This window comes from Bufo gargarizans, chromosome 5, assembly GCF_014858855.1.
Source record: "Bufo gargarizans isolate SCDJY-AF-19 chromosome 5, ASM1485885v1, whole genome shotgun sequence".
Classification (NCBI taxonomy): Eukaryota; Metazoa; Chordata; class Amphibia; order Anura; family Bufonidae; genus Bufo; species Bufo gargarizans.
The window spans coordinates 490,070,788-490,086,584 of NC_058084.1; the positions used below are offsets into that span (position 1 = coordinate 490,070,788).

Genomic DNA, 15,797 nt, shown 5'->3' on the forward strand with positions numbered 1-15,797 from the left:
AAAAAAGGGAAAAGCCTGTCACAGACCAAAGTCTAAAATAAAAATAAAAAATAAAAGACAAAAAAAAAGCCAAGAGGGGAAAAAAAAAAAAAAAAAAAAAAAAGGGGATAACTTTCCCAATCTGGATTCTGATCAGTGCTGTGGCAAGTAAAGGTTTCTCACAACTTCCTCTGTTGTTAGAGTGGCCAGCCTGACACGGGTGGTCTGCGTGTCATCGTTTCTAACAACAAAGGGTTAAAACTGATCATAGAGACCCAGGTAAGAGGTAATTTGGAAGTGAATAAAGCCTTGTCCGCTGACCATGCATACAACATAAATTAGTAGGAAAATAACACGAAGGAGCTTTTCTAGCAGTTGCTGGCGAAGAAGCAAAAAAAGGAAAGCTTGGAGGCTTAGGAGGTAAGAAGCTAGCAACAGACCGAGAGGTGTGAAGGACAAAGCGGAAAGAGCAGGGAGGTTCATTTTAAAGACCAAAACTCATACACTCAGGAAACAGAGCAGCAAGGCATCCCAAAGGCTTGGATTAACCTGAACATGTTATATCACATGCAAACTACCCTCCTCCCCCCCCCCGGAATATTATATGATACTATATAGGATTAGTGATTGACATGCACAGAGCTCGCTCACTGCTGCAGAGGACACACGGGGGCGACCTGTACAGCAGCAGCGTTAATCTGAATCACAGTGGAAGCAGTCACGTGGCAGTAGGAAAAAAAAAAGGCAATACCAATGGAAGCACTGCCAGGGGTCAAAATGCGTTTCTGTAGGACCGCGCAAATTCCTAATGGCTTATGAGTTTCTTTAAGGGAGCATTCACACGACCGTATAAATGGATTTCCATCCGTTCCACAAATTTGTGTAACGGGTGCGGACCCATTTATTTCAATGGTGCTGTCTGCATCCGTTGTTCCGTTCCATGGCCCCGCAAAAAAGATAGAGCATGTTCTATTCTTGTCCGCGGTTGCGGACAAGAATAGGCATTCTCTATATAGCGCCTGCCAGGTGCGGTCCGCAAAGCGCGGAACGCACAAGGCCAGTATCCGTGTTTTGCGGACCGCAAAACACTTACAGTCGTGTGAATGCTCCCTAAGTCAAACCATCCAACTGTGTGTGTACAGGCAGATGTCCTTTTCCAACAACAGCACCTGTGAGACATCAAAACTACACTAATACCAATAGTGAAGTACTGTAAATAACGCGCACTCTTTACTGATATACGCACAAGCGCAGGTGGAATGCAGGATCACTCTGCCGCAAGTGTGTAAGTAGCTTTAAAGAGACTCATTAACCATTAGGAATTTGCGCGGTCCTAGAGAAACGCATATAGATACTGTAAATTGAGCCCACTTCACTTTTGGGACCTGCAGCGGTAAACAATTGAGTTAACGTATTGAAGTTTTATATTTTATTTAACCAGGGGTCAAAAGTTGTCTGACTATATATTTAAGTGGGTGCTTTCACTGGGTGCAGAAGACATTCACTTTCATGACTAGTCTATAGTACAGGAGCGTTCACAGACGTTAGTACAGTGCTACTTACCCCTGACGTCGCCCCAGCTTTCTCCTCCCCATCGCTTTCCTCTTCCTCAGTCTCAGCCACAGCCACATTGTTTTTAGGGCTGTTACCTCCAAGCAAATTAGTAATGGCTTTGTTTCGGATATCTGTGCTGGCAGAAACCTCTCCCTCCTCCTCTTCCTCATCAGGGTCTAAGTGTTCCATGAGTAACTTGAACTAAAAGAAAATAATAATAATAAATTATAAAAGAAAACGTATAAAGATGTGAACAGATCTGGTTACATAATAAATCATATTCTATACAATCAAATCTGTTAAAGCAGAGCTTTAAAGAGGTTCTCCATTTCTGGACTATTCCTACTCCTTAAAAGGGTGCCTTGACAATCTGATCACAAGGTGTCCTCCTGCTGGATCTGTGAGAACATGGCAGTAAATGCATCGCCACCAGAGACGATAAAGCGTTATACCCATTCATATCAATGAGTTGCCTGTGTAATACAGGACAGACGTTCTATGTAAACACCCCCTATTAACTCAGTATCCCCCTTAAGTAACTGAATTAAGGCCTGTAAAATGAGGTTATTGATATAATTTTTATATTGTATTCTCATCTTCATCGGAGGCTCAGGAACCTCCAATGCAAGACCATTTTTTTTATGAGAAACAATAGCGCTCCACACAGATCTATATTTCGATTCCAAACAACGGACAACGTGGTGGAACCAGACGTACCCCTTTATTGTTCAATAGGGTCTGTGAACAGAGATTTATTTGGTCGTAAGGAAAGCCAGGAGACAATGATGAGACACAGAATACTTACGTCCAAATATTGTTTCGCAATCGTCCTCTTGATGTCATCATTAATCTTCTTGTTGACCATGTCCCTCTTAAGAAATTCCAGGGTTTGCTTCGGGTGAAAATGGACTCCTGTTTTCCTGTTTATAGCCTTATCGTATATCTTTGCAGATTCTGACGGTGAATACTTCTGAATTTTACTGAGGGGGGTGGAAAAAATTAAAAGGTTTTCCCATTTTTTTAATAGACTATGATTTAACACTGTACAAGTCTATCTGCACTTGACGCTTTCTGCAGAGCATGTAACTCTGACTCAATTCTTACCTATCAGAGAATCCACAGAGGTTTTTCAAATGCTGCTTCAACACCAGAAGTAAGAGGATTCCTTGTGAGGCGTTTGCAAACTCGATGAGTGGAGCAGCATCATCCGGCAGACAGTTCAGGACATAATCGATATTGTCCTCATCATCAGAATCGGACTCTTCGGCCGCTCGCCGTCTTGCTCTTCTAGGCTTTACCACCACCACCTCCTCCTCACTTTCACGGTTTTCTTCCTCCGATTCGCCCTTGGATTTTTTCTTGCGCTTACCACCTTTTACCATTGACTGCCAAGTAAAAAGGCTTCCCATTAGATCCACACCATAAGCCAAAGACTCCTGAATTCAACAGATGAGCGATTCCAGACCAACCAAGGGCACACTTACCTCCCTAAATGACTGCAAGAGATTACTACCCGACACAGATAACGTAATGTCTATGTGATGCATAATAAACAGTGGCTCCTCCTGAGTTTGATATGGAAAACCGGCTAGATTGTCCGCTATATACACGAGCATAGTCACTTCCGTTTTCTGCAAAACAGAGAGGAGAAATTATTCAGGTTAAATCCTTCAGATTCACAGCAGTAGATGTTCACTTTGTGTTCCTCTGATAATCTGTAATGTTAAGGGGGCTTTCAGAGATATTTTAGATGATGACCTATCCTCTGAATATGCCATTAGTATCTGATGGGTGGGGGTCCAGAACACAAGACTCCTGCCAATGAGCTTTTTAGGAAGGAACCGGTGTACACCATAGTGCCACAGCCTTTCATACAGATTTGCATAGACCAGGGATGCTCAACCTGTGGCCCTTCGTTGTAAAACTACAACTCTCACCATGCCCTGCTGTAGGCTGATAGCTGTAGGCTGTCTGGGCATGCTGGGAGTTGTACTTTTGCAACATCTGGAGGGCGGCAGGTTGGGCAACCCTGGCCTAGGCCATGTGATATCATGTACATGGGTCACATGGCTTAGGTGCAGCTCAGTCTCATTGAAGCGAATGGGGCTGAGCTGCGATACCAAGTACAGCCGCTATACAACGTACGGCGCTGTGCTTGGTGAGCTAAGAGAGCAGTACTAATGCAAGAGCCGGTCACAGACCCCCAACTGATGAGATACTGATGACTTATCCAGTGAGGGCCACTGGAGAGCTGCAGGTTGGAGACAATTGCCTAGCCTATATGTTGAATGGCTCATTACATAACCAATATAAGTCTTTAAACTTCAGGAATGTGACTGGCAGAATCTGGTATCTGAACAGGTTTGGATCAGTTTATTGTTATCTATACCCAACAAAGTGAAAATTAAAGGGAACCTGTCACCGGGATTTTGTGTATAGAGCCGAGGACATGGGTTGCTAGATGGCCGCTAGCACATCCGCAATCCCCAATTCCCATAGCTCTGTGTGCTTTTATGGTGTAAAAAAAAAAACTTAAAAAAAAAATGATTTGATACATAGGCAAATTAACCTGAGATGAGTCCTGTCCCTGAGATGAGTCCAGCGTGAAGGAGCCCAGCACCGCCCCGCATCCTCAGAATCTCCTCCTTGCTCCCCGACGTCAGAAAGCTAGAGCGCAGTAATCTCGCGATGCGTGAGCTAGCGCATGCGCAGTGTTGTCAGTGTTCCTTCCCTGTGCTGGCATCAGCTTCAGGAAACGAACTGCGCATACGCTAGCTCACGCATCGCGAGATTACAGCATTCTAGCTTTCTGACGTCGGGGAGACAGGAGGAGATTCTGAGGATGTGGGGCGGTGCTGGGCTCATCTCAGGGACAGGACTCATCTCCGGTTAATTTGCTTATATGTATCAAATCGTTTTTTTTTTTACACAATAAAAGCACACAGAGCTATGGGGACTGGGTATTGCGGATGTGCTAGCGGCGATCTAGCAACCCATGTCCTCAGCTCTATACACAAAATCCCAGTGACAGGTTCCCTTTAATCTAAAGTAAATACAGTCATACCGAAGCATCATCAAACAGGTTGAGCAATGAGATAAGGAAAGCGCGTCTGTGCTGACGGTTCCCTCGGATCATAGAATACAGGTGAGAGCATAGAGCACTGTTGGATTCGTCTTGCCGGAACCCACGCACGACACGCTTGGCATCGGACACAATTGCTTGCTGCACCACGTAGGACATCTTGATGCCTGCTACAGCTTTCATCTGGGATGAACAAGGAAGAATATGAGTCAATGTCATTTAGAGATCATCGAGGTTAAAAGCCATACTGTAGGGGGATGCACTCACATGGATGAATCCAGTGTATTTCTTGTCTATCTCAACCAGTTGCTGATCTGATTTGTTTCGCATGGAAGGCTCAGGGTCCGTCCCCATCGCAATCAGATATGGCACACACTGAAATCAGGACAAATGGATATAAAAAAAATATTCAGACAAAGCATTTTTTACATTCATTGTATGACAGGCTATTCAGTACAAAGCCAGGAGTATGTAAAAGAGGAGAAGACTCAAATCTTTCCTTTACACATTGTCCTCTATTTAGGATCCGATCTTGGCTTTGGCTTTAAAAACTGCATTAAAAAACCCCTCAGTCCTGTATATTCTAAATGACCCAAATTAGAATGGTAACATCATTCCATAAACTGTTTGGCGCACCTGCACAGGATGAATGAGACCCTGGTTTAGCGTCAATGCGATGACATTGAGAGCAAAGTGCCGGACACTTGACTGCTTGTGATAGAACGAATCCAGAACCTGTTTGAGGTAAAGCTGCATAATGGAGCTGCTCATCCCTGAGGAAATATCTCCCATTTCTTTCAGGTCTTCCTGCTTTGAAACTTTTTTCCCTGTGAACAAGAACATATAACAGACCGTTAAACATCACTGCCGACACTAACCCTGTACAATAAAAATTTCTAAAGACTGTCGGGTTTCAGGATACCGATGACATATCCTCAGGATAGCCCATCAATATCAAATTAGTGGGGGTCTGTTTACAGGGAGCCCTGCTGATCGGCTTTTTAAAGGGGTCTTGTGCGAGCACTGTGTGCTCTTCAATGTTGACTGTAGCGGCAGTGCAGCGTAATCACAGTTGTTCTTTCCCTTCAGTTGAATGGGAGAGGAAGCTGTAATTACACTGCACCACTGCTACAATGGAGATGGTGTGCAGGTAAACATGTACAACGTGGGGGCGGAGCTTGGTTGCGTGACAATATGGCCGCTTAACCCGTCAGCTCCGTGAATGAGCGCCGCAATAACGGCACATAAGTCAAAACGACCAGAAATATACACAAAACAAGTACTTTAATATACTTACCGACTCCCGGTCTCCCGCGATGTCGAAGGGAAAGAGAAGTGAGCGGACACCGCGCCGCATTACAGAGTTCGTCAAATCAACGAACTCTACACAAGATGGCGCCAGTCCATCACAAAAAATAGCCTAACAACGGCTGTTATTAATGAAGACACCAGCAGGGGCAGCAGTACCCGTAAAATACAGATATTAACTCTAAACAAATCTATTATCCCTAAAAACCACTTCTACCCCAGATAAATTTGAAAAAAAAAAAAAAAAAAAAAAAAAAAAAGGGATGCTTACCTTTTCACAAACACTAATGAACCTGCAAAAAACACTAAATATACCCTCCCAAAACGCCTCAAAATACTCTAAGCCATGATGTCGCCAAACGAACAAACCATTACAGAAAACGTACTGAAAGAAATGCTAACATCCCTACAAACCAATATATGCGACAAATAATGCAAAATATGCTCACGTACCTCCCACATAGAAAACAAAATGGAGGAATTTATCACAGCCCATAACGACCTAACAGACGCATACAATAAAATGGCTGAAGGAAGAAATTACAGATCTAGAAGACCGATTGCGCAGAAATAATGTAAAAATAAGAGGAATACCTGAAGTTGACCCTTCCCCCCATTTAGAAAACTACGTACAACCACTTCTCAAATCAATTTGACCTACACGTGACAATATGCTACTCATAATTGATCAAGCACACCGGATACCCATATCTAAATGATGGCTGACATTGGGGCATGATGGCTAAGTCTGAAAAATGCCTGATCAGTCAGAAAAAAATGACATGCGTTTGCATACACGTTGCCTGATCAGGCAGGCAGTTCAGGCGACGGAACTGCGTGCCGGAATCAAACAACGCAAGTGTGAAAGTACCCTAAGCAGTGATGGTCAGTTTGCAGTGCTCGCCAGCGAACACATGCGGGCTGCCATCTTTAGTAAGGTAGACTCACCCGTCCGGCAATGCACAGGTAAGCCCTTGCTTGTGCCGGTCTGAAATCAAATGCAGTCACCAGGAGCAGGCACTTCCGAGAACAGCCCGATGGTGAATTTTTTTTCACCAAATCTGCAATGAAAGGTATTTCTAACTTCTATGCTGATATTAATAACATCAAAAATAAGCTAAAGACTTAATATCAACTACAATGGGAAAGAGACCTAGGAACAACCTATTCCTCCGAAAATTGGAGACCTGCGTTCAACTGGACTAATGAAATATCTAAAGGAATGCACCATTGTGAACTCTCCCGAAAAATAATTCTGAGATGGCATCTAACACCAGTAAAACTAAACCACATTGACCCCAGCTACTCTGATCTATGCTGGAAACATTGTGGAGCTCAATGAACGTATCTACATCTATGGTGGTCATGCCCAAGAAAGCAAACATTTTGGAAAACGGTATTTGAAAAACTAAACAAGATGCTCCAGATAAACATTCAACCATCTCCAGTACCAGACCGAACTGATTTTCCCTTAATAATAGATAATTTTCCAGACTAATGTTGATATTATTTACCTGTTATATTCTAAAAATATATAAATAACTAATCCTTAAATATTTAAGATAAATATTTATGTGGGTGTGTGCACATGTGTACGCATGTACACTATTTACAAATATATTGTGCGTATTATATATGTTGACAAGTATACATGTGCAAATATAGATATGTATATGAATGTATGTGTGTGGATGTGTGTATAGAGTCAGGTCCATAAATATTGGGACATCGACACAATTCTAACATTGTTGGCTCTATACACCACCACAATGGATTTGAAATGAAACAGACAAGATGTGCTTTACCTGCAGACTGTCAGCTTTAATTTGAGGGTATTAACATCCAAATCAGAAGAACAGTGTAGGAATTACAGCAGTTTGCATATGTGCCTCCCACTGTTTAAGGGACCAAAAGTAATGGGACAATTGGCTTCTCAGCTGTTCCATGGCCGGGTGTGTGTTATTCCCTCATTATTCCAATTACAATGAGCAGATAAAAGGTCCAGAGGTCATTTCCAGTCTGCTATTTGCATTTGGAATCTGTTGCTGTCAACTCTCAAGATGAGATCCAAAGAGCTGTCACTATCAGTGAAGCAAGCCATCATTAGGCTGGAAAAACACAACAAACCCATCAGAGAGATAGCAAAAACATTAGGCGCGGCCAAAACAACTGTTTGGAACATCCTTAAAAAAGACGGAAAGCACCGGTGAGCTCAGCAACACCAAAAGACCCGGAAGACCATGGAAAACAACTGTGGTGGATGACCAAAGAATTATTTCCCTGGTAAAGAAAATACCCTTTACAACAGTTGGCCAGATCAAGAACACTCTCCAGGAGGTAGGTGTATGTGTGTCAAAGTCAACAATCAAGAGAAGACTTCACCAGAGTGAATACAGAGGGTTCACCACAAGATGTAAACCATTGGTGAGCCTCAAAAACAGGAAGGCCAAATTAGAGTTTTCCAAACGACATCTAAAAAGAGCCTTCACAGTTCTGGAACAACATCCTATGGACAGATGAGCCCAAGATCAACTTGTACCAGAGTGATGGGAAGAGAAGAGTATGGAGAAGGAAAGGAGCTGCTCATGAACCTAAGCATACCACCTCATCAGTGAAGCATGGTGGTGGTAGTGTCATGGCGTGGGCATGTATGGCTGCCAATGGAACTGGTTCTCTTGTATTTATTGATGATGTGACTGCTGACAAAGGCAGCAGGATGAATTCTGAAGTGTTTCGGGCAATATTATCTGCTCATATTCAGCCAAATGCTTCAGAACTCATTGGACGGCGCTTCACAGTGCAGATGGACAATGACCCAAAGCATACTGCAAAAGCAAGCAAAGAGTTTTTTTTTTAGGGAAAGAAGTGGAATGTTATGCAATGGCCAAGTCAATCACCTGAGCTGAATCCGATTGAGCTGCATTTCACTTGCTGAAGACAAAACTGAAGGGAAAATGCCCCATGAACAAGAGAGGCCTGGCAGAGCATCACCAGGGATGAAACCCAGCGTCTGCTGATGTCTATGCGTTCCAGACTTCAGGCTGTAATTGACTGCAAAGGATTTGCCACCAAGTATTAAAAAGTGAAAGTTTGATTTATGATTATTATTCAGTCCCATTACTTTTGGTCCCTTAACAAGTGGGAGGCACATATGCAAACTGTAGTAATTCCTGCACCGTTCACCTGATTTGGATGTAAATTAAAGCTGACAGTCTGCAGTTAAAGCACATCTTGCTTGTTTCATTTCAAATCCATTGTGGTGGTGTATAGAGCCCAAAATGTTACAATTGGGTCCATGTCCCAATATTTATGGACCTGACTGTATATGGGCATGTGTGCATGCACATATCTGGACAATCTAAGATGAATGTATGACTATATATGTGTGCGGATGTGGGTGCGCGTTTTAACACATATGCACATACAGTGGATATAAAAAGTCTACACACCCCTGTTAAAATGTCAGAACTTTTTCCACCTTTAATGTGACCTATAAACTGTACAACTCAATTGAAAAACAAACTGAAGTCTTTTAGGTAGAGGGCAGAAAAAATATAAAAATAAAATAATTTGGTTGCATAAGTGTGCACACCCTTAAACTAATACTTTGTTGAAGCACCTTTTGATTTTATTACAGCACTCAGTCTTTTTGGGTATGAGTCTATCAGCATGGCACATTTTGACTTGATTTGCCCACTCTTTGCAAAAACACTCTAAATCTGTCAGATTGTGAGGGCATCTCCTGGGCGCAGCCCTCTTCAGATCACCCCACAGATTTTCAATTGGATTCAGGTCTGGGCTCTGGCTGGGCCATTCCAAAACTTTAATCTTCTTCTGGTGAAGCCATTCCTTTGTTGATTTGGATGTATGCTTTGTTGTCGTTGTGATGCTGAAAGATAAGGTTCCTCTTCATGTTCAGCTTTCTAGCAGAAGCCTGAAGGTTTTGTGCCAATATTGACTGGTATTTGGAACTGTTCATAATTCCCTCTAGCTTAACTAAGGCCCCAGTTCCAGCTGAAGAAGAACAGCCCCTTGGCATGATGCTGCCCCCACCATGCTTCACTGTGGGGATGGTGTTCTTTTGGGGATGTGCAGTGTTGTTTTTGGGCCAAACATATCAACCTTGGTTTCATCAGACCATAACACCTTTTCCCACATGCTTTTGGGAGACTGCAGATGTGTTTTTGCAAAAGGTAGCCTAGCTTGGATGTTTTTCTTGGTAAGAAAAGTCTTTCGTCTTGCCACTCTACCGCATAACCCAGAAGAATACGGGAGATTGTTGTCACATGTACCACACAGCCAGTACTTGCCAGATATTCCTGCAGCTCCTTTAATGTTGCTGTAGGCCTCTTGGTCGCCTCCCAGACCAGTTTTCTTCTCGTCTTTTCATCAATTTTGGAGGGACGTCCAGTTCTTGGTAATGTCACTGTTGTGCCATATTTTCTCCACTTGATGATGACTTCACTGTGTTCCATGGTATATCTAATGCCTTGGAAATTCTTTTGTACCCTTCTCCTGACTGATACCTTCTAACAATGAGATCCCTCTGATGCTTTGGAAGCTCTCTGTGGACCATGGCTTCTGCTGTGGGATGCGACTGAGAAAATTTCAGGAAAGACCAACTAGAGCAGCTGAACTTTATTTGGGGTTAATCAGAGGCTTGTGAATGTGATTGCTTAATTCTGAACACCGCTACATCCCCAGTTATAGGAGGGTGTGCACACTTCTGCAACCACATTATTTTAGTTTTCTTCCCACCACCTAAAAGATTTCAGTTTGTTTTTCAATTGAGTTGTACAGTTTATAGGTCACATTAAAGGTGGAAAAAGTTCTGAAATGATTTATCGTTGTCGAATTTATTTATTTTTTACATCAAAGAAACCTGACATTTTAACAGGGGTGTGTAGACTTTTTATATCCACTGTATGTATATGCACATATACACGTGTGTCTTTTTGTACGGATATACATGGATTAAAAACAACTGAAAACCAGATGTTGTTATGACAAATTATTCTCCACTCACTAATATTATAAAATTCAACCACTGTAATTAACAAATAACGATAATACAAGGAAACTGTTGTATAAGTTCTGTTTACTGATCAATTGTTAAATTAAACAAATGAAATGTAACCATATATCAAAAACCAATAAAAATTTACTGATAAAAAAAACGCAACCCCTTCTGTTTACTGATCGCTGGGGGTGCCAAGAGTTGTCAGACCCTCACTGATGATTATCAAAATCTTGAAACTGGACAAGCCCTTTAAAGCATGTTAAAGCTCAGCCCAAGCACCAAACTCTATTCCACCTGCCCACAGAAGAAGCTGCTGACTGGTGGTAAGAGTTGAAGTTCACTTACAGTCTCTGTCAGCTTGCTGCATCCTGGTATCTTCCTCTTGCAGGTAGGTCTGGAGGTTCTTCAGTACTTGAATTTTCAGGTTCACCGATGAGTTCTTGTCGGAGAGAATACTGTTATACAAATTTTTCACCTCCACTTCAAACATGAGAATTGGATGCTGAATGAATGAAAACCCTAAAAAATGTAAAACACGCAAAATAGGTTATGACCGAAATCTGTTAACTTCGAGGACAATGAATACAAACTTTCAAATGTAACATTCATTGAAAAAAAGCTTTGAATTCAAACATCGCTCTACAAGAGGTAGAGAAATAAATAGCAGGGAATGTAAAAAATTAACTCAGACTTCAGACAGGGGCACTCTCTGCTAAATTAAAGCTAGGGGGGCTGATGTACAGGAGTCTTTGGTTATGAATTAAGAAATGACCTTCCAGAAGCTATAAACTTCTTGCAGCTAGCTGCTGTGCGTCCAATGCCAGTTCCCCACGCGATAGTAGAATTTCTGCTGCACTGAGTGTTCGGATCCTAGCTATACTGAAAACTGGGTATATAATTTGAGGGGGGGGCAGGGGAGTCAAAAGAATTGACATGCTGCAGATTTTAAATTCACACCGCATGTGAATTTCCACAGCATGTGGATTAGGCTAGTTTCACATTTCCAGCCGGCAGTTCCAGCAAGGGAGCAGCCTGCTGGAGATGTCCAGCACTGCCGCAAGCTACTGATTACCCGGCCTCATTTACTATAACGAGGACCAGTGGCAACTGCAACCTGGTAAATATGCCAAGAAGCGGCAAAATACCACTGCATGCAGAGCTATTTGTCCTGCCTTTTATCAGCATATTTGTCGGGTTGCGGCAGGACAGCGATTTGGTTACTTCGGGGAATGCCGGAATGCAGAGAGATCTGGCAGGCTGTTAACGGCTGGAACCGCATATGTTAAACATCTTCGGCTGTAGTGACCCATTTCCTTTAAAGGGGTTATCCAGCAAAAGAAATTGACATCCTCAGGATAGGACATCAGTATCAGATCTGTGGGGGTGCAACACCCAGGACAAGAGGACTTGAACGCCACAGCCTCTTCCTAGGCCAGTGACATCACTGTACAGTCGTGGACAAAAGTTTTGAGAATGACACAAATATTCGTTTTCACAAAGTTAGCTGCTAAACTGCTTTTCGATCTTTGTTTCAGTTGTTTCTGTGATGTAGTGAAATATAATTACACGCACTTCATACGTTTCAAAGGCTTTTATCGACAATTACATGACATTTATGCAAAAAGTCAGTATTTTCAGTGTTGGCCCTTCTTTTTCAGGACCTCTGCAATCCGACTGGGCATGCTCTCAATCAACTTCTGGGCCAATTCCTGACTGATAGCAACCCATTCTTTCATAGTCACTTCTTGAAGTTTGTCAGAATTAGTGGGTTTTTGTTTGTCCACCCGCCTCTTGAGGATTGACCACAAGTTCTCAATGGGATTAAGATCTGGGGAGTTTCCAGGCCATGGACCCAAAATGTCAGCCTTTTGGTCCCCGAGCCACTTAGTTATCACTTTTGCCTTATGGCACGGTGCTCCATCATGCTGGACAATGCATTGTTCTTCACCAAACTGTTGTTGGATTGTTGGAAGAAGTTGCTGTTGGAGGGTGTTTTGGTGCCATTCTTTATTCATGGCTGTGTTTTTGGGCAAAATTGTGTGTGAGCCCACTCCCTTGGATGAGAAGCAACCCCACACATGAATGGTCTCAGAATGCTTTACTGTTGGCATGACACAGGACTGATGGTAGCGCTCACCTTTTCTTCTCCGGACAAGCCTTTTTCCTAATGCCCCAAACAATCGGAAAGAGGCTTCATCGGAGAATATGACTTTGCCCCAGTCCTCAGCAGTCCATTCACCATATTTTCTGCAGAAGATCAATCTGTCCCTGATTTTTTTTTTTTTGGAGAGAAGTGGCTTCTTTGCTGCCCTTCTTGACACCAGGCCATCTTCCAAAAGTCTTCGCCTCACTGTGCGTGCAGATGAGCTCACACCTGCCTGCTGCCATTCCTGAGCAAGCTCTGCACTGGTGGCACTCCGATCCCGCAGCTGAATCCTCTTTAGGAGACGATCCTGGCACTTGCTGGACTTTCTTGGACGCCCTGAAGCCTTCTTAACTAGAATTGAACCTCTTTCCTTGAAGTTCTTGAGGATCCTATAAATTGTTGATTGAGGTGCAATCTTAGTAGCCACAATATCCTTGCCTGTGAAGCCATTTTTATGCAACGCAATGATGGCTTCACGCGTTTCTTTGCAGGTCACCATGGTTAACAATGGAAGAACAATGATTTCAAGCATCACCCTCCTTTTAACAGGTCAAGTCTGCCATTTTATCCCAATCAGCCTGACATAATGATCTCCAGCCTTGTGCTCGTCAACATTCTCACCTGAGTTAACAAGACGATTACTAAAATGATCTCAGCAGGTCCTTTAATGACAGCAATGAAATGCAGTGGAAAGTTTTTTTGGGGATTAAGTAAATTTTCATGGCAAAGAAGGACTATGCAATTCATCTGATCACTCTTCATAACATTCTGGAGTATATGCAAATTGCTATTATAAAAATTTAAGCAGCAACTTTTTCAATTTCCAATATTTATGTCATTCTCAAAACTTTTGGCCACGACTGTACATACTTCATGTGGCCTAGTTGCAGCTCAGCTCCATTCAATAGAGCTGAGCTGCAATACCAAGCACTGCCATTATACCATGTACCACACTGTACTAGGAATGCTGCCGGGAGCCTGCATTGCTCTGGTGAGAGCAGCAGCTCCCTGAAACAGCTGATCAGTGGGGATGCCGGGACCGCCAATCATGTGATAATGATGATCTATCCTGAGGATAAGGCTAGGTCTACACGACGACATGATGTCTAAGGCTAGGTCTACACGACATTTGTCGCGCAACATTTTGTTGCACCAATGTCGCGCGACAATTTTTATAATGGCAGTCTATGGTGTCGCACTGCAACATGCGACATGTTGCGACTGCGACGCGACAGTCGCAGAAAAATCCATCTTGAATGGATTTTCTGCGACTGTCGCGTCGCAGTATGTCGCATGTTGCAGTGCGACACCATAGACTGCCATTATAAAAATTGTCGCGCGACATTGGTGCAACAAAATGTTGCGCGACAAATGTCGTCGTGTAGACCTAGCCTTAGACATCATTATCTTTTCAAGGAGAAGAAAGCAAAGGCTAATAAAATGCTTTTCTCACCAAGTCCAATAAGGGCTTTAGTTTGCACTTCCTCATCTGAATGTTTTGTGAAGTACAACAGCAACTCCAAAACTTTGTCCTTGATGTTGACCTGAAAGATAAATAAGATGTGGCATTAGATGTGATGTTTCCCTAATCTGCAGGGTTATTACCTCAATTTTTGAAACTTACTTTACTGCTACCCTTGAAATCTTCTTGATCAAAATCAAAATGTCGAGCGAGAGCCCCGACAGTGAAGAGCGAGCGCAGGAGAGCTGGTTTGTTGGTGGTCAGTACGGTGCTGTTGGGGTCTTCCTGATGCTCAGTTTTTAACTTTATCAGCGCACCTAGAAAAACAAATGGGTAAGTGCACAAAGAAGTGAAAATAAGTGCATTAACTGTGGAACTAATTCAGCAGGCTAACTGTAGGAGGTAAAAAAAAAAGCACGTCCAACGGAACAGCAGGTTTATTCTACTCCCCCACTGCCTAAAAGCTGATATTGCCTGTACCCAGTGGACAAAGTCCTGGCCGAGAACAAGGAACCCTGAGTCGCATCGGCAGGGTGCACATTTATAATTTCTCCTGTTTACATGGTGGATAAGCTGCTTCTATGTGGCTGTTAATTGAGAATGCTACAGATGGAAACTTACCATAGTATCTATTAAAACAGGCCCAAACAAACTTATAATTTTGGGTTACTTTGTTGACAACAGCCCCGAGACAGCTCACACAATGCTGTACCACCTGGAATAAAGAAAAATGCAAAAAAATGAGACTAAAACCTAAAGCAATACTATACATTTGTTTGGTTCAGGCAGTCTACTTCGTGAGCAGGGCAGGAAGTACAGTAATAAATTCTCGATCACAGGTCAAGGGTGTTTTTCTGTACATCCCACACAAATGAACAGACTAATGGCCCTGTCCCTATGCCGGAAGTTCATTCATTCATGTGCTGTCTCCTAAGGCACTGCATGCTTCTGCATACTGACAGACCAACCATCTAGTGTAACAGGAAACTGAAATAATCAGTGCCCTGTTCCTAAGTGCTAAAGCCTGGCTCCAGTATTCAGGTGGTTGTTAGAGTACCCCATAACATTGGCATTTATGTCATCAGTGCAGACAGGGCTTGGAGGCATGGAAACGGAGGCATGCGGACTGTATGCAGAACCATTCAATTCAACAGGTCCACAAAAAAACTGAAGTTACTCCATGTGGATTCCGTTTCCATGTCTGTTCCTCAAAAATATAGAACATGTACTATTATTACGGACAAGG

General features: G+C 42.8%; 1 protein-coding gene across 2 annotated transcripts in view; it reads right to left on the reverse strand.

Annotated features, from left to right (window-relative positions):
• NIPBL (NIPBL cohesin loading factor) overlaps positions 1–15,797 on the reverse strand; it is a 124,749-nt gene that overhangs the window by 2,348 nt on the left and 106,604 nt on the right. For both annotated transcript variants that reach the window (XM_044295229.1, XM_044295230.1), the window contains exons 36-46: positions 15,173–15,266; positions 14,714–14,868; positions 14,543–14,633; positions 11,289–11,462; positions 5,252–5,442; positions 4,883–4,990; positions 4,598–4,798; positions 3,018–3,164; positions 2,638–2,918; positions 2,339–2,513; positions 1,543–1,734 (exon numbers count right to left, since the gene is read on the reverse strand). In XM_044295229.1, coding sequence (XP_044151164.1) covers positions 1,543–1,734; positions 2,339–2,513; positions 2,638–2,918; positions 3,018–3,164; positions 4,598–4,798; positions 4,883–4,990; positions 5,252–5,442; positions 11,289–11,462; positions 14,543–14,633; positions 14,714–14,868; positions 15,173–15,266 — 1,809 coding nt within the window. The remainder of the gene's footprint in view (positions 1–1,542; positions 1,735–2,338; positions 2,514–2,637; positions 2,919–3,017; positions 3,165–4,597; positions 4,799–4,882; positions 4,991–5,251; positions 5,443–11,288; positions 11,463–14,542; positions 14,634–14,713; positions 14,869–15,172; positions 15,267–15,797) is intronic.